The following is a 20102-nucleotide window of genomic DNA, read 5'->3' as shown; positions in this document are numbered from 1 at the left end:
CTTAAGAAGTATCAGATAGGAAGGATGATGAGAACGTTTATATGATATAATAGAAAGGACCTCAGAGGCCATCTAGTCCACTTTACAGATGAATATACTAAAGAGATCAAGGGACTTGTCCAAAGTCACAAAGGTCGTTTTCTTTCCACTATAACCCAATGGCATCCCTCTTCAGTTTAAGGTACAAGAGTAAGGGACAGGTAAAAAGAATGGTAGAATCTAAAGGCAGATGACCTTTTGGACACCGTAAGAAAATCTGAAGAGGGAATGGGAAGACAATTGTTCTGGAGTCTTAGTTTAAAAACTGTCTCTGATGCTACATTACCTAATGGACTTCAGACAAATCACTTAAAATGTCCAGGATCTCACTTTCCTCACTTATAAAATGAAGGGGGTTGGACTAGATGACCTCTGCGGTCCCCTCCAGATCTATGATCCAAATCATTTTAAAAGATAGGTCCCCTCCAAATAACTGAAAATTTAATCAGGCAGTGGTTACTAATGGTGAAAATGACTCATTCAACCACCTTGCATTCTGGAGAAGTTTACAAAAGCATCAGCCCCAAGATAATAAGCTCTTTCTGCCTTCCTCGGAGTACAAGAGCCTATCTGCTATTATGAACAAGATCATAGAATATCTCCATTATCTCCATGTATATATAGACAATTCCCACTGCTTCGGCTACCTGAGAATCAATTATGAAGGGAAAAGCATACCAAATCTCAACACAGGAGGGCAATTAACGAGCAGAATCTCACCAATGTGATTTTTCCAATAAAAAATTCTCTCTAAAATAAATCATCAGTAGATGTTGAACCCTTTGTGGAGCATAACTCATTTTCCCTTATTTTCTTTCAATTAATCACTGTTTCTATTGTTTATAACCTCAAAACTACAATCTATTTCACATAGCTTCCACTGTTTTGGGCTCAGCTAACCAACCACGCAAATTCCTTCATCTATCATTAGTTTCATTTTTTTTTTGAAGAATTTACCTTAAAGCAAAATTCATTTAAATAGGATTTGTTTCAAATGGGCTACTCAGAATCCTGTGATTATTTTTCTTTTTAAATACTAACTGCCATCATTTTAATTTTGTTTTCCATTCTCCCTGATGAAAGCATATTCAGATATTAAATCAGGTATGAAATACATTAAAAAATGTAACTTATACCTATTCTTTCCTATGTAAAGGGGAAACAAACAAACCTGAACACTTTTTGCCAAAGCCAATTGGCAGATCCAATTAAGATTTCTGAACCTGCTTCAACCATCAGACCACTTAAAAACACAGGGTAGAAGAAAAAACAGCTAAGCTGATGTAACACTAGGACACTGAGTAAAGACAAACAGCTGACCCTATGTTTAAGGTGATCAAATCAGTTCTACTTTTCACAAACAGTATAAAATCCTATAAAAGTTCAGGGCTCTGGAAGCTGTGTTGTTCTGGACAAAAATGGATGCTGAGGTTACTCATAGTTCTTAAACCCTGATCAAGCTCCTCTCTTTGCAGTGGGCAGTGAATGAAGTGACCTGAGCTCAGGGTACAAAAGAGAGTGCCACACAGCTTACCATGAAGACCTACTGTCTAAAAATGGCAGCAGAATTCTGATTTCTGGTATTACATTTTGGAAAAGGCCTAAAGACTCCACTGATTTCGTTAAGAAATATGTAGATTTAAATTTAAGATTTGTGGAGAAGGTTCTGAGCAATTTTTATAAAGTAAATGTACATCTTGAGTTCCAGGCTAATACTCCGAGGCCAGGAATAAAAAGTCAATTATAGAGACTACATCATGGGCAAGTGGGAAGTCAGAATTATTTCTGGTTGATTGTGGAATTTCCTCCAGGTGCTTAGGTAATTCCAAGATGTCAGAAATACATGGACTGAAGAACATACAAATGCTCTGAATGATTGACAACCAAGCGGCATCTCTGTAGGGAAATCAAATGTCCATGGAAACACAACCAATTTATTTTTACTGAGATATCAATTTGGTCTGTTAAATATGCTCTCCATCTATGGAACATCTAGCTCGTCAAGGGTTGGGGAGGGACAGGCTTTCATTTATTTTCTGTCACAAATACTTGTACTCTTATACTAAGGTACAAAAGCTAGGACCTGAGATATGTCTGCAACTGCATCAGGACCAGGTCATGGGGAGGCCCAGGACTCTTGACTCTGCTCTAATCCTTTTGGTCAAGAAGTGTCAGTCTGTAACACCCTGCCTAGAGAATCACCCAGAACCCTAGTAAGACAAAATGTACAGGCAAAATGTATTCTTCCCTCAGTAAGTAGTGTGTCCCAGCTGAGCTGTCACTCTCAGCTGCCTCAGGATATATCTTATTATATATATTATCTTAACTTGCTGCAACCAGTTGTTCAGTTTTGGTCTTAAATCCACAGTGCCAGCCAAAGAGCAGCTGGTAACAGTTACTTCCTCCTCCTCTAAATATGAGACTCTTTCTACAAAATACATTTCTGCCTGAACACAAGGGTAGAGGCAGTACTGATGCTTCCCTTAGCTCCACCAGGAGGAATTCCTATCCACCAGGACAGGCTACAATTCCCTTCCCAGAAAGAATAGAAAGAAAGGCACAGGGCCACATTCCTACAAGAAAATGGAAGGACAGCACCTTCCTTCCACTTTTTTGAAACCTCTAAGCATCATCCCATGTAATAATACCTCAAGTTCCCTGAGGGCATTGTCACATTCCTTCTGGCCTGGTGCTTGCTGGGTACACAGCGTGATGAGCTGGTTAATGCTTTCTGTCACAGCTCTAGGAAGGAAAAAAAAAGTATTTTTTATAAAGATCGATGATGAAATTACCCTTATTTTATTTTTGCAATTCATAAGAAATTCAACTGGTTAAATAAGTAGAGTATGGTTCCCATTTGAGGCTCTTCTGTAAGCTATAGGTTCTAAACAAGCAAAAAGCATAATAAGAAACATAACTGAGGAAGAAAATTTTTCCCTCAAGCAAGGAGAATCATTACCTTGTTTCTGATTATTGGTCTGACTTCTGAGGGGAACTTGTGTTTCTTTTCAGAATTAATAACTGTCTCAATCTATATGTGAGCAAGACTTTCCAATGGAATTCGGAAAGTAATATGATCACATGGTTTTCAAGACCTCTGATTAGCTACTTTTGAGGAATAATCTGGACACCTCCCCTTGCAATTTCTAAGATTTTAATAAGAGAGTACTGATTACCAAAGATATGCTATAAACAGCATAACGGAATTTTAAAACTACTTTTCGCATAATCCCACATGAACTCATGGTCCTTAAATGCAGGACTGAATACTGGGAAAGATTTAAAACTTTGGACACCCCTTGGTCTCCAATCCCTCTTAAGCAGCCTCTTCTAGAATGGGAGACAGAAACTGCCACCTACTCTAGGCTACAAGATAATTCAGAGAGCTGGATTATTTCAAGGGCACACATTTCACTACTATGTACTGTAATGAAATTGGATAGACCTTGCAGAGGTGGCTATTGTGTTTCAAGGCAAAGCAGACTTAAGGAGAGAGCAAAGGTAAGATCCAGAGGCAAAGAATGGGAGGGTGTATGTGAGTCCAGGTCAACATGTTTCATCGAGGAGAATGTGAATGACAAAAATGTTCCTTGAGGTGCTACTTAAATTATTGAGTGTCTTTTATTAACATGGAGTGAGTAAGGAAGACTTGAGTTCAAATCCGACCTCAGACTAGCCGTATGACTTTGGGCAAGTCACTTAACTTCTGTTTACCTAGGTGGTTCAGTGCTGGGCCTGAAGTCAGGAAGACTTGAGTTCAAACTTGGCCTCAGACACAAGACAGCAAGTATGCTGTGTGACCCTGGGCAAGTCATTTAACCTCTGTTGCCTTAATTTACTGGAGAAGGAAATGACAAACCATTCCAAGAAAACCCCATGAATGATATGGTCCATGGGGTCACAAAGAGTTGGACACAACTGAACAACAACGAGATTAGGGGAGGTAGAAAAAAGGAAAACAAATCTTCAGCTTGATTTTCAATTCATTCCACAATTTTGCTCTTACCCCATCACCCAAAATTACCTCTTACAACTTACAACATAAGGCCAAGTCAATGCATTATGTCCCTCCCCCCAACACATCATTCTTATTCCCACCTCTAAGCCTTTGTTCACATCATTCCCTTTTGCTTAGAATATACTTTCCATTTATCTAAATTATCTAAATCCTACCCGTATTTGACAGGGCTGTTGTAAGTTAAAGTGGCTTTGTGGACTTAGTGAATCATAAGAAATGTCAGTTCCTCTTCCTCTTCATGATATATATAATAATGTCTATAATAAAAATGACAACAGCACCTGAGACTTCTTTATGTATCGTTTTCTGGTTTACAAAGCTCTTAACATATATGGTCACATTTAGTCTCCCAACAACCTGGTGACATAGGCTATATGTGTCTCACTTTTATAGATGATGAAACCGAGGCCAGAGCCTCTGGGGGGCAGACTCCTGGATCAAATCCCAGGTCTCTGGACTCTATATCCATTGATCTTTGGACAATACCAAGCTGATATTTCAAACCCCCTCTGTGAATCCTAGTTCAGTGGAAAGGGCAGAGGATTTGGAGTCAGTGAATGAATGCATTTTACTAATAAATTGTTTTGAGTTTGCCAGGGAATATGCAAATTGAAGGAAGAGGCTTTTCCAATACACAAAGGACTATCAGCCTAATTATCTGATGAAAAGACTCTAGACTCTAGTTTGAATTTTAAATTTACTTAAGGTGATGAGCTAGGGAAGAAAAAGGGGAAAAAAACCCCACATTTTGAACTTTGGATAAGGAAAGAACCAAAATATTCCTTGTTCCATTTGACTCTGGTCAAATTCATTCATTTGCCCATAGATTTTCCTTATAAAATTTTTAGTAACTCTAGTGGTGAAAAATCCAACACTTGAGTACTCAACTGGGACAACATATGACAAAATAAGGATTTTTTGTTTCTCCATTGCACACAATGTAGAAACAATATGCCATTACTACCAGGATGGAGGGACACCCCGCTTAAGGGCAGGCAGAGGCCGTACCTTGTACTATGGTTAGCACAGTGCCATTCAGGGGAAAGAGCCTGAATAGGGCTTAATAAAGTCAATAAATCAGTATATATTGACACACCCAATTACTAGTGGCCCAGCAGTTGTGAGGCAAGGTCAGGATCACTTGGTATTTGTACACAAATGTTGCTTCATTTAGTTTATGTTTCTTCCAGTGTGTCTACTCTCTATTTGGTCTGTCTTCAGCTCTGACCAATGTCAGGATCACCTGGTTTAGAACATTAGATTCTAAAAGTAAGGGCTTGTATACCTGTCTGTTCAATAAACAGGGTAACATCTTATAGTTGAGGAATTCATTGGGCAATATGGACAGACACTGAGTAGCCTTAATCTGGCTCTCAGTCACACTTATCTACTCAAAGTGTGTAGGAAGAATAAACAAGCGAAGTCAGGGTGCCCAAAGTGAAAGGCTGTATGGATCTGACTCAGAAAATCGCAAACTTCTACAGGACGCCCAAGAGATTATTATACATTAAACATATTGGAGTTGGCACCTACCATATGGCGCTGGGATAGCGTGACCGCTAATGAAATCACAAAGTAGGGACATTCCTCTATTTATGGATAAAAGCAACCAGACCTGAGGCCCAAGCCTCAAAGGCAACTGAAGGGATTTCTAAACCGAAAACTGTTCAGTGACACTAAAGTGACCCAAACCAGAGTATCCTAAGGGCTATGGCATAGTATGGACAACCATTTACCATATGCAAAGCATGGTGGGGGATACAGAAGATGAGGAAGGCACTATTCCTGCCTTTGAGTTACTTAATATCTAGTGAAGATAAAGCAGTTCAGTGACCAAACAAATATTTATGGAATGCCCATTATTTACAAGGTACAATACTAGGTGTAGTGGAAGAATTAAGATTTATAAAACTTGGACCCTTGTCTTGAGCACTTCTCACTATGGACCAGACTTTACCCACGAGAGGACCTGAATAAATGTTTGCTTAATTCAACTGCAATCTATTTAGGTAGATACGACATATGCCGGCAAAAAGGTAAACAGGAATGTAGGAAAACCAGAAAAGAGATGACACACAAAATATTGTCCAAGAGGACTGTTTGTCTGTCTCTTTCTCTCTCTCTCCCACCCTTTTCACATAAAACAGACTATATATACTCATAGACATTTATATATACACACATATTTATATACAATATATATATTATCTATATTTATATACTATCTATGTATATATTGTCTATGTATGCAGCTGTAGTTATACACACACATACATATTATGTTGATGCAGCCAGACAGATAGATGGATTATATATTTTCCAGGTTTAGTAGAGGGAAGAGACAGGACTGGGGTTGAAACAATCAAATGCCAATACAAGATCAGGAATGGCAAGAAAGAAATCAGTGTGGGCTGGAATAGCCATCAAAGTCTTCTTAAAGAAGGTAGGATTTGATTTGTCCTCTAAAGAATGGTTACCATTCAAATGAAAAGAAGCAAAGCAGGAGACCAATTAGGACAGGGGAGGAAGAAATAGTATGATCAAAGGCAAATGAGAAAAAGACTATTTTTTTTTTCTCCTGCACATCCCAATTCCCCTCTCTCTTCTCTTATACAAAGAGAATTACTGTTCCAGCTTTGGTGACACTCTCTGAGGAGCTTAGGCAGGCTCAGCAGGGAACAACAGCAAAATACAAGTGGCAATGAGGGAGACAGGTGTTAATTAAATTGCGGGTTCCTAGAGAGTCAATGCTAAGGTTGGGACAGAAGTGGAAATGGGTCCTATGATCCCCAGTATAACCTCGGCATCTAGGGCAGCTTTGGAAGGGGAGAAGGGTAAATTGCTTCTCAAGTTGTCGAATATTTCATGCCAGGGGCTTGGCAAGGCTGGAGTGTCAGCAACAACAGCAGGGAGGGAGAAGGGAGGTAGAGCACCTTTCTCTTGCAACTGAAAATTGGTTTCTCAGTCTCTGGACGCAATCAAAGAGCACCAGCCCGGCTGCTTATCCTGAGACAGGGGTTGGTGAAAACCTGAGAAAAGGGTTCTCAACTCAACCAGACTCGTGAGATTTGGCAACATCCTGAACCAGCACAATTGAAGGAAATAAACAAGTTTCCACATCCCGAATGTGAAATGAAAGCAAATGAAAATAAAGTGAAAACCATGCCACTGCGGACATTTGAAACAAGATGACTGGGTTCTTCAAATGTGTTCTGCCCTCCCCTCCCCTTTCTTTTATCCTGAGGAAGAAATGAGGGTCCATTACACAAAGAAATGTTCCATTTTCTATTGAGAAGAAAACGGGCTTTCCCATGGGAAGAAGGAATGAACAGTCCAACAAAGAACAACAGGGTCAAATTTGAAAATGTTCGGGGTTTGGGGTAGGGCAGGAAATTCAGGATTGAGACACTGGACTGGCTTGTTCATGCCCTGAAAAGCAACAATGAAATTACCGTTAGGTCATATGACAGCCATGTGAATAACTGAGAGATATCAGGGTGGATAATGAAAAGAGTCACGACCGGGAATCAGGAGCCCAAAGATCTAGTCTTGGTTTTGCTACTGAGTGACCCTAAGAAAGAGATTGTTACCTTTCTGGGCTTCAGTGTCCTCTTCTGTGAAAAGTGAGGGGTTGGCAATGGTCTAAAGCAAGGGGCTCATACCCTAGGGTCTGTGAAGTTGTACTTTAAAAATATTCTGTTAACTGCATTTCAATATAATTGGTTTCTTTTGTGATCCTATGAATTTTATTTTATACACTTTAAAACTTAATCTGAGAAGGGGTCCACAGGCTTCACTGACTTCCAAAAGGGTCCAGGACACAAAAAAATGGCTAAGAATCTCTGGCTCAAAGGCTGTGAAAATGCTAAGATCGCGACATATGAATAACAGGAGAGCACCTCCCCATACCAAGTGACCAATATGAAGGCTATGAAGAAATATGATTCAGAATAAAGGACAATCAGAACAACAGTCATACTGGCTGTAACTATGCAACAACAGGGGAAAAATATATAGAAAGAAGAGAGCTCGAAAGGGGACATGGAAACCAAGAGATTATTTTATTGCCATCTTTTTAAAGTCAATATGCACTTAAAATACTGCAAATAAAGAGTTTACAGCTTTCTGCATAATGTACCTTTACATCCCCTTTATTTCTATGTGACTGTTTTCTAATAGTTTAGAAAAGATGACAAAACTTCATTGAAAAAAGAAAATCTGGAGCAGCTAGGTGGCACACTGAAGAGAGCACTGTCCCTGGAGTCAGGAGGACCTGAGTTCAAATATGACCGTAGACACTTGACACATTCTAGCTGTGTAACCTTGGGCAAGTCACTTAACCCCAATTGCCTTGCCTTCCCCCCTCTAAAATAAAAAAAGAAAAAGAAAAGAATAAAGTAAATCAAATGAATGCTTTTACTAGATTATGTCTAGGATCTATTAAAACTCTAACCTTGATAATTTAATACTCAGCAGAAGGGTACAGTCAAAAGAATACAGATTTTAGGTCACCTTTGTGACCTTGGGCAAGTCACATGACCTCTTGCTAAGGCTCAGTGTCCTTTTCTATGGAATGAAGTACTTAGACTTGACTTGGTGTCAAACTCAAATAGAAATGGGGCCCCTAAGTCTTATATGAGGATCCCCACAGGTTGCAGACTGAGTCAGAAAACCATATATTAACATTACCTATGTTCTATCATATTTTTATTTATTTTGCTAAATATTTCCGAATTACATTTTAATCTGGTTCAGGCCCCACTAGAATGCTATGGGCTGCATGTTCAATCCCTTAGGACTAGGTGACCTGTATAGGCATTCCTGGATATAGATCTATGATCTTCTCATCCTGTAACAGGAGGAGAAAACGACTGAGATGCTGAAAATTTAAGATGATGTCAGGCCACTCTACATGCTCATCCTTCCTGGCTGGGTCCCTTAGCCAAAGTTTACAGCATCCTCACCAAGATCTAACAGTGACAGGAACAGATCCCTTCTTTGCCCCCAGCATTTCTACCTCGGACTAAAACTAGGGAGAAAAATGTTCCACAAAAGATGCTGGATCCCTGGGGAGTGGTTGCCAGCATCTGCTCACAACAGTTTCCTCTTGCATGATTAATTTGTAGCATGCAATGGAGGGAGCACTCAATTGTGACTCAGGGGGCTTGTCTTCTGAATCTACCTCAGTTGTGTACTAACTGTGTGACCCTGCCCAAGTCATAGGGCCATAGGATAATAGATTTAGAGTCAGAAGGTCATTGTTTCAGTCATGTCTAACTCTTTGTGACCCCATTTGTGGTCTTCTTGGCAAAGATACTGGAATGGTTTGCCATTTCGTTCTCCATCTCGTTTTACAGATGAGGAAACCGAGGCCAACACCATTAAGCGACTTGCCCAGGGTCATACAGCTAGTGTCTGAGGCCAGACTTAGAACGATGACTCTTCCTGATTTCAGGACTGGAACTCTATCCAGTATACTACGGTAAACGGTAGGGCTAGGATTTGAATTCGGGTCTGAGGACTCTATAGTCAGCACTCTAAGCTTATCACTTCTTCTACTGTATTGCACTGCCTTAAAGAGCTTCAGTTTCCTCATTTGTTTTAAAAAATAAAAAAGGGGTATGTGTGTGTGTGTGTGTGTGTGTGTGTGTGTGTGTGTGTGTGAGATTATGTCTGCATTACCTAACTTTGTGTGATGTTGGTTATTTAATCTCTCTGGGCCTCATTTCCTCAGCTGTAGAATGAGAGTTGGATTAGATGGTCTCTCAAAGTTCCTTCTTGCTCTAAATCTATGATCTAATGATTCCTAGATGAGCTATTAAAAGGCAAAGCAACGTAACAGGATAGTTTTCAGTAGTCTCTGGGCTTCTATGCTCACTTTGACTCATAGAAGACTTTGGATAATCTATGGTATCCAAGATATCTTTTAATTTTTTTAAGAGGGGGCACATTTATCCCCAATTCAATTTTCTAAGTAGGGATTTGAAGTATGAATGTCACGAATGCTGATGACATTCATTTGGAGCAACTCTATTATTTGATACCTGGAACTTTAAAAGACCAATTTTGACTTTCCCCTAGGATATCTCACAGCTGTGAAAACTAGTTCTTCTTTGCTAGACTTTCCCTCTCATGTTCTAAGGCAATGAACGGCATGTTCCAGAATGGAAACTTTCAAGTCACTGTAATTTTGAGGTCATTTAAAAATGTAAGACAATGAAAGCCATCTGAGGAGAGATACCTGCGAAGAGCTTTATCAAAAGGGTCTTGGCAAGTTAGGGAGGTGGAGGAAGAGTAAAGAATCAGCAATAGCTGCTAAAATCCCAACTTGGAGAACAATAGATCTCCAAAGTGAAAGAGCCCTTACTTTTGCAAATCAATTAAGAAATGAGCTCCTGACCAAACAAGGGATAGTGAAGACAGCAAAGGAGAAAATGGACAATTTTGATCACATCACATGAAATTTAAACTTGCTTGCACAGTCAGAACTTTGGTAGTTAAAATTAGAATGGAAATACATAAGTGGAAAAAATCATCATAGCATGTTTCTCTGATAAAAACCTCATAACCAAGATATATAAGGAACTGATTCAAATTTACAAGAACAAGAGTCACATCCCAATAGATAGAATGGTCAAAGGAAATGAAAAAGCAATTTTCAAAGGTAGAAATACTAGCTATGAATAGGCGCATGGAAAAAATGCTCCAAATCACTAATATTTAGAGAAAATTAAGTCAAGGTCTTATCTTATAATTATATGATTGGTAAAAATGAGAGAAAAGGAAACTGACAAATGTTGGACTAGTTAAAGAAAAAGAAGCATGCTAATGGACTATTGGTGGAATTGCTAAGTACTCTAGCTATTCTGGGAAGTAATTTAGAAAGTCACTATATTGTGCATTTCCTTTGAACCAACAATACCACTCCTAGGCCTATACTTCAAAGAGATCATAGAAAGAGAAAAAGGATCTATATGTACAAAAATATTTGTAGCAGCTCTTTTCCTAGTAGCAAAGAACTGCAAACAAATTATTTTATGTGAAAGTAATGGAAATTATTCTAAATTGAGCCTGCAAAATCAGTGAAGTTTAGAATTTAGTAAAGATTGAACAGATTTGGAATCAAGAGATTTGGGTTCAAATTCCATCCTGGACACTTACTATTTATGTGAATGTGGGTAATTCATTTAACCACTTACAGCCCAAGTTTCTTTATCTGTAAAATGGACAAACATATTTTGAGCAAAATAATATTCATACTACTTATCTCTCAGGGCTGTTGTTAGAAAAGTATTTCACAGATTTTAAATCACTACAGAAATGTAAGTTATCAGGAATAAAAGGAGAAAAAAAGTCTTGTGGTAAGAAAACTAACTTTAAATTCAATAAAATAAACCATTAAATGTCTACTATGTGCAGGATACATGTTCATTTAAATATAATGCAAATACATAAACAATCAACTTTTGTAAACTACCAAAAGTCCAAGTGTTCATTTCCACTAGTTGCAAGGAACACACGTAGTACATCACGAAGCAACAAGAGGCTAGAACCAAGCACTTAAAGACATAATAAGGGAAAAGAATTGTCATAGTGACACAGTACAACCCCCTATTTTTTTCCCTCTTACCTTGCAGCTGCTGCTAAGAGATTTTTTGCATTAGGGGCCCCTGGATCAACGGAGAGAGATTTAGCAGCTAGCAACAGCTTACTGGATGCCATGGAGATATTCTTGAGGTTCCCTATCACTTGGATCTGGTCCTCTTTAGTCTGGAAAGTCAAAAGGAACCAAACTAACTATGGTCTGTATAACATCTCTGGGACTCACAGGGCCACAGGGAGCATTCTGAAATAGAAGTAAGTTATCTGTATAGATCCCATTATGCAGACACTGTCTCCAGATGCCTGCCTCTGTAGGATGCTGACCAGTAATTCCCCTTATCCAGAGAGATGCCCCTCTACACATCTCGTTCTAGGGACAGGAATCTATCCTGAAACAAGTGAATGTCTGACAGGAGCTGTATTACTAAGCGCGTGCATGCAGACACATGCCCCACAAACAATTCCAGCAACTTGTTTAACAATGCCTGGGTTGTCAAGCAGTTTGTACATCTCAGCCTGGCACAAACGACCCACATTGTCTCTATTCTCTGGGCTGATTACATTCTGGCAGCTTCTACACAGAAAAAGATACATTTCTCACCTGGTCTAGCATCTGAAAAATTAAAAAAAAAAGAAAAAGAAAACACCTTTTATAGATAAGAGAGCAAGAAATACCCTTAATCTCTCTTAGGGAGATCACTGGAGTTCAGAAAACAGTAATAATAGGCTTGTCACGTTCCCTTGCTCTAAAAAAAAGTTTATCTATTCATTTGTAGGAAAGGAAAATTTAATTGTTTGATACTAGGTTTCAAAACAATAGCTTTAAATGTGCCAACCAGAAAAAGAAAATATAAACACAAACTTTTACTAAACTATGTTAAATTCCAATCTGCTACTCTAATCTTTGTTAAATGTATCCCATATTTCTACCCAAAATGGTATAAGTAAATAAGAGGAATTGTCTAATGAAGGACAAGAAAAGAAAAACTCATCTTTTGGAGCCTGGAAATACTTCTTTCACCGGCAAGGATACAAGTTCGACACCACCCAGAGAGCACCATTCTAATGAGGTCATCCTGGATCACAGATCTTCCCAAAAAGCATACAGGTATATGTGAACTCAGGACCAAGCATCACCAGCATCACCACTGCCACCTACCTGAGCTTGACCAGCCATTTCAATTCCAGCATCGAGAAATTCATCAAAGTCATCACTGAATTTTCCAGAGGCAGCTGCTAGTTCTCCGCTCTGTCCCCGAGTGGCATGGACTACTTCCCCTGCTGATTGGTTAAGGTCAGCTGCAGCCTGGTTCAATTCACTTTGGGCTTCCTGGAAAGGCTTGGTACTTGGCGGTAGCTAGTGAAAGAAAATAGAGAGAAATAGGTGACTTTCATCTTTGATGCATATGTATGTGTATTATTAATGATAACATCAAGACTAAGAGGTACTAAGTCTCTTTGTGATCCCACCCCAAGTTGCACTTCTCCTTCAACATGGAGTTGGAACTTACCCTTGAGACAGAGAAAAAATCTAATGTCAGGAAAACAGTGCAAAATGATGAACCCAAGAGATTAAAATTTTAGATGAAAAGATGCTTCAATAATAAACTTATTTGTTTTTAAGTTTTAAAACCTAAGAGCAGGGAAAAAACATACCTTTACTACATTTAGGCTTTCTGATTTTCTAAACCACCAATAATTAACTTTTGTAATAAAGACATAAAATAATTACCAGATTTAGAGAAATCTATATTAGTTTTTTGTTGTTATACTTGTGATCTTTGCTAGTAACATAGTTTTTCCATTCCTCAGAGTGGGTGACTGACAAAATGTCAGACAGTTATAAATGACAATATCCTTTAAGTATACTGGGCCCATCTCCTTTTTCCCTTCTTCCTAATGCAGTAGAGGAACCACGAGATCAAAGTTCATATTCTCCCACACTGACTTTATCTGCTGAGATGACCTTAGAAAGCAATGTGTTATGGATCCACTGGAAAAGGTGTACTGCTGAAATGCAATGGAACTTGGTACAATTACGGAAATTAGCTCTACCTCCAAATGACTAGAGGAAATAGAAGTCTGATTAAACAAAAAAGAAACAATTTCTCCAAGTGACCTCAGGACAAAAACACTCTATATTTTACAGTGGAAAAGAATCCAAATACTTAAACATCTCCCACAATAAAATGATTTTTCTTACTGAATCAACAAGCAGCTTCTTGCTGGACTCGCCAATGCTCTTCAAGGCCACGTCCACATCCTTCTGTCCCGGGAGGCAATTCACACAGTTGTTCAAAGAGTGTGAGACAGCTTTGGCCACCTTAGAAAGAAAAACAATAATAAAAGGGTTTGTTCCTTGAATCTCACCTGGCTCAAATTAAGTGTCCCTTGGATACAAAATTGATGCTGCTAAAATGATGTAGAATGAACATCCAAACCCTGGTGAGATTGCAGCCTCTACCGCCCCAAACAAGTCATGGAAATTGTCAGTATCTACCTAAAATTACAGTGTGGTAAAATGGATAGAGAAATGGCCTCTGAAAATACCTAAATCAAACCCCCCTTTGAATAAATACTGGCAATGTGACTCTGGGCACTTAAAGTCTCAGGGACCCAGAAAGACTCTCTAAGACTACGCATTGCAAAGACGTATGGATTTGCACTGGTAGGACAAGTTCATTACTGGGAACTTCCTAGGCCAAAATCACATTTCTAGTAAAAAAAATGATGCCATTAAACTACTTCTTTCAGCAAAGGTTCTGAGCCCAAAGCCAATGTACCTATGATATCTGGGGATAACATCTTGCGCTGGCAGTGGGGCTAACCCGGTGATAGAATGCACCCAAGCAGATGGCCTGGAGTAAGTCCAAGGTGCTTTCTGATTCTAACAGCTTTAGCCACAACTAGCTCAAGCTGTCTCAAAGAAAAAAATGCAATCACTTTTATCTTATGAGCTTTGCTGAAATCACAAGAATAAAGCTCATTCTGAGTTCCCTGATTCTGAAAAGTCATTTGAAACAAGGCCCTGAAATTTTATTCTGCCTAGTTGAATGACTGCAACTCTTGAGTGATTTCATACTCATTTTGGGATGTGTTATTTTGCATTGGCAGAGACCTCACTTGTTGCTTCAGCTCAAAATGGGTACTCTTCTGTTCTCTTAAACAGAATATAATTGGGCATGATGGCTCATGTTTGATATCCCAGCTACTGGGGAGGTTACTGTCGGATTTCTTGAGCCTGGGAATTCTGAGCTGCAAGGGGCTAGCCTTCACTATTGATACAGTGAGTCCTCAGGGCTCAGAGGGCTATTAGGTAGCTTAGGAAAGGAATGGAGGTCAGAAAAGGAGCATGTCAAAGCCCCTCAGCCAATTGAGAGTGGGCCCATGAGTAGTCCCTACACTATAAGGCTGGGTGAAAGGGGGAGAATTAAGTCTGAAAAAATGAATAAACAAACAAACAAATATAAAACCTGAGAGAAAGAGTCTGTGTTTTTCATGTCATAGATATCTCTCCATACTGCTGCTCTATCCCAGAATCTAGGGTTAAGGTGAACAGACTAATTGGTTTTGTTAGCCTCAGTTCACCTGAATGGATTGAGGACAGTCATAGTGATAGGTCCAGATCAGGTTTTTCCCAATGTGTCAGTGTCAGACTAAACGCACCAAGAACAAAAAGGCTGAAGTATCTTCCAAATATACACATTAGGGAAAGCATTAAGGAATGACTTATGATTTCATTGGAAATCACAAGCTCCCAGATGAAGATGCTCACCCTACCAACACAGGCAGGTACCTCTGCTGGAACTTACAGCCTAAGAGAACAGCATAGTCTTTACAAAAACAATACTAGCTTTGGAGTGAGAGTACCTGGGTTCAAAAGCCATATCTGACTGAATCTTAATGCGGTGTGAATGTAGGCAAGTCAATTAACCTCTTAAGCCTCTGTTTCCTAATTGGTAAAATGAAGGGGTTGGGCCTGATGAGTTCCAAGATTCCTTCCAGCTCTCATATCTACAATCCTATGGGCCAGAGCTGCCAAGAGTATGGAGCAGTTACACTGCCCAGGCTCATGCAACGAGCATGGTTACTTAAAGTCTGGGGCCCCAAGTTCTTTAGCAGGTAATTCAGGGAATTTTAGGCATTTTCACAGGATTTTTTTTGGAGGGGTGTGAGTAGGGGCAAACTGAACCTTCCTAGTGGGCCCTAGAAATAGGTGAAGTAAACTGCCAAGTCACATGGGGACCTAATGAGGGATGGCTTTTTAAAATGACTTTTTAAAAAAAATAAATGTGCATATTCAGTGTCAAAAAATTATGATTCCTACAGATGTTGGTATTTGTCTTTTAAGTCATAAATGTTCCAGTGCAGGCCCCAAAGCTCTTATAGGCCATAACACATGAGGATACCATTTTCACACCTTGCTTTCTGGCACACAAACACTTTATGCCAGCTCTGCATATCAATGCCATGCCCAAACGGTAAAGTTGAACTGAACTGGGTTATTCTACATCATATACGGTTCAAAGGATTTAGAGATCTCTGGAACCTTACCCTATAGTTAAGGCATTTACTGGATAGGGGATGGTAATAGATAAGTTTAGTGAAGTCAGAACCAAGTATACCAAGCACCAGCCTATCAAATTGTCCCCATTTATGGTAAGCCATAAATCCTACCCTTAGCGCCCACCTGAGCTAGTCTCTGTTGACTTTCTGCATCTCCAGGGGCAATCAGGGCCTGCTTAGCTTCTTGAATGAGCATGGCTGAGCCCTCCATCACATCTCTGGCTGAATCCAACATCGCGTGAGCGGCCACAGGATCATTGGTGGATGCTGCTACTCCTCGAGCTGCCTGGGCCAGAGTTTTCAAAGCCTGTGCTGTCTCTCTTGCAGCCACTCCTTGAAGGAAAAATCCATCAGACTGTCTGTTAGAATACCATATAAAGCCAGTATTTAAATCTACAAAGAGCAACAAAATTATGATGGGACATAATGATTATTTACACTCCTGAAGGCAGAAAAGACTTCCTGTAGTTACTGGCTAAAAGGGACCAGTTCTTTAGGGCCACCAAAACAGTGGTCTTCCTGCCACAAGTAGGAGATGAGTTAACAAAATGGTAAAACAGCAAAGGGGAATGACTGATGTTTTTTCAAGAGCATGTATTGCAATGATCCAAGAGGGATTCAAGCAGAGAATATGATGATGAAGACCTCCAACTAGTTTAAAGCCTCATTTTGCTGCTACTGTGTCAAGTGTGTCCACACAGATATTTAGCAAGATAGGACCAGGAGCCTGGGTCATAAAATTGACCCACCATCTTCTCTGGGATCCCATCAAGCAAATCAATTGTCCAAGGTTCACAAAAGTGAAACCTGTAAAACTGAGGTCTGGGTATTGACCCAGAGGTCACAACAAGGGTTGCCTTAATGGGTGTGAGGTACTGAAGTGACAGTGAGGGTGGGGAATGAGGTAGGTACTGGGAATGTGTCCAGTGAGAGGCATAGTCCACCCAAGCAAGCAAGAATAGCTTGCTCACTTGGAGGCAAGCAAATAGACATGTAAGTGGGTGAACGTTCTCACATGCTTGACTCACAATAGCACGAGGCTATTTTTGGAGTCTACAGAACTTCGGTTCAAGTCCCTCAGCTATTATTTACTAACAGTGTAAAGCCTAGATATATCCCTTAACCTCTTTCACAGTGAGTCAATTTTCTCATCTCCAAGACAGAGATATTATCTGCACAACATAACTCCCAGGGCTGCTGTGATGAATTTTTTTTTTGTAAAACTTAAAGTACAACACAAATTATTATTATTTTTTATTTTATTCTGAACTTAAGAAATAAATCAAGCATTTCTATAACATAAAATAGAAAAAAAAAGATGATTGCATGTGAAACTGCAAATCTATTATGTACAACTTGCGATTCCTTTTAAATATATAATAAGGTTATCATGGAACTTCTTGCCCCCCCTCCCTTTTTTCTTTCCTCATCCTGCCCTAGAGATGGCTACTGACACACACACACACACACACCCCTTCATTACTAATGTGTAATTCACTTCCAGATTGTTGCCAAGAGGAGACAAGCATGTAGCAATAGTAATAATATGCTCTGGGAGAAGCATGATAATGCCACAAAATACTGTAAGAACCCAGGCCTATCTATATGGAAGCTCATTCTGGGGTGGGCCGCACCAGTGTACTCGCCCAGTATTGCTAAAGAAAAAGCTAATTCTACAGTGCTGGTGGGCATGGGTAGGAAAAATGAAGGCCTCTGATAGGTGAGCTTTCTGGGCATCCAGCCCAGGTACCCACCACTTGCTCCAAGGCACCCCTCTGGCAGGTAACCACCCTCCATTTCCAGTCCCTCTTTATGAGTCGTCTCTTCCCTTTAGAACAAAAGCTCCTTCACGGCAGGAATCACTTGTGTGCGTACTTGTATGCTCGGATTTTAGCGCAGTACCTGGTACACAACAGCACATTTCATAAATGCCTATCTATCTGTCCGTCTGCTTCTTGCCTCCCTGATGATGCCCTAGGGCTGATGCTAGCTCTCTCTAGCCTCTGAAGTTTACTTACATGCCACTTAACCTATTTCCCTGCTTCCTCCTGAATGTGCACAGACTCTTTCAACTTCAATGCCAATTTATCCCCTGTAGACATTGAACACTCATCCACCGACACTAAGTCATGACAATAAATATGAAAATATTTCCCTGGCAGAGCCAAGACATGAATTGATGAGAAAGATAGAGGGCTATGCATGTGTCCTATTAGAACTCACGGAGAAGAAAAATACATAAAAACTCCTCAGTGGTTCACTGCCTTCAACTCTAACCTTCCTGTGATAATTTTCAGAGGGTTCAAAGTTAAACTCTGCATCTGCAGCAGGGAAACATTTTGGCTTAGTTTGAGCAGTCAGTAGGTGGTCCCTTCATTTCAGATTGAGGTGCAATAAAGACACCAGAAGAGACTCAGATACATAAATGAGACAGTGTTGCTGTATCTTAGGCTGGTTAATCTGTAAATATTTAGGAAAAGACGCAGCTGGGATATAGCTCTGTAACCTAATGAATGCAAATTGCAAAGCTCCCAATCCTTACTTTATCATATGTCAAGCTTCAAGCATAGTTTATACAGACTGCAGCACTTTTAAACAAAATAATTTTTGTTGTGGTGGGGGGGGGGGCGGGGAGGGAGATTGTTGACAAAAAGTTCACAAGAAAGTGTGCAAAAATAAGTGGGGTTAACGTGAACAAAAAAGATAAAAAATGAGTCGAATGGTCATTTGATTTAAGACCTAAGCCTTTTCTTTATAGAGGAAGCATAGTGTAGTAGCACTGGGAGGGAAATAAGAAAGCTTGGCTTCTAGCTCAAAATCTGCCATTTATAAAAAATGTGAACTTGGGCAAATTAGTCTCTCTGGACCTCGGTCAGCTCATCTATAAAATAAGGAGGATAAAACTAGATGATCTCCAAGGTTCCTTACATTATCGTTAGAATGTAGGGCTCCTTGAGAGTAGGAATTGATTTATTCTTTGCATTTGTATTCCCAGAACCTAGCATAGTGCTTGAGGCTGATTGATTCCAGCTCAAAACTGTTATCTTCCTTTTGTCTCTCTGCTTACTGTCTATGATCTAGAATCCAACCCGATTTCATATACAGAGAATACAATATTGGGATAGGAAGCTAGAAAAGGCATTTATATCAAGATTCACTTGGTGCAAAACACATTTTTATAGACGAAGACTATATCCAGAAAGCAATGGTGAGAAACCAATTTGGTAAAAAGATGCATAGAGGAAGAGGCAAATTTCAAAGATTTAAGTATGTTCATTCCATATAATTTCTGCTTGAGATTCCCTCTGAAACTCATAGAGCTTGAGGATCTCCACAGTATGATTCAGTTTCCAAGAAAGAGGAAACTACCAATAATAAAGAAGGAGAAAGGCCAAAACAGGTCACTGAAAGAACCTGGCAAAAATCTAATGTTGTCCAATGGTTGAACTTGCAATAACAGTCTAAATGGTGACCACCATGGGGACAGGTTTAAAAAGCAAAACAAAACAATTCTGTGGTCTGAGTTGCATTGCCAGGACTGAGATTGGGAAAGCATTGCAAAGGGATTTTTAAAAACTACAAAAAAGCATTTGAAGCCATAAATTACTTCAGCAGCTCCCTCACCATCTGGATCCTAAATTATGCTCAATAGCGGTGTCTGGAAAATATGCACCAGTGAGATTAAATACAGAAGAAACCTCTTATAATGGCTGGTCTTTATTACAGGGACTTCTTTATCCTAGAATTTAAAATCACAATTGGACAAATATGACTATGTAAGTAAAAGTCAGCTACCACACGATTAGGCTGGGGGAGGGGGAAAAGGATTTAAAATAGTCTCAAAATTATTTTTAAATGAGTCCCACAATAGCTGGAC

The 20102-nt window shown here is 39.6% G+C and overlaps 1 protein-coding gene across 1 annotated transcript in view; it reads right to left on the bottom strand.

Moving 5' to 3' along the window:
* TLN2 (talin 2) overlaps positions 1-20102 on the bottom strand; it is a 268344-nt gene that overhangs the window by 152274 nt on the left and 95968 nt on the right. Inside the window, exons 26-30 of the mRNA XM_036734916.1 lie at positions 16350-16558; positions 13863-13982; positions 12819-13016; positions 11688-11827; positions 2688-2781 (exon numbers count right to left, since the gene is read on the bottom strand). Coding sequence (XP_036590811.1) covers positions 2688-2781; positions 11688-11827; positions 12819-13016; positions 13863-13982; positions 16350-16558 — 761 coding nt within the window. The remainder of the gene's footprint in view (positions 1-2687; positions 2782-11687; positions 11828-12818; positions 13017-13862; positions 13983-16349; positions 16559-20102) is intronic.

Source organism: Trichosurus vulpecula, chromosome 8 (assembly GCF_011100635.1).
Source record: "Trichosurus vulpecula isolate mTriVul1 chromosome 8, mTriVul1.pri, whole genome shotgun sequence".
NCBI lineage: Eukaryota > Metazoa > Chordata > Mammalia > Diprotodontia > Phalangeridae > Trichosurus > Trichosurus vulpecula.
This window is presented reverse-complemented; position numbering and strand designations above follow the sequence as displayed.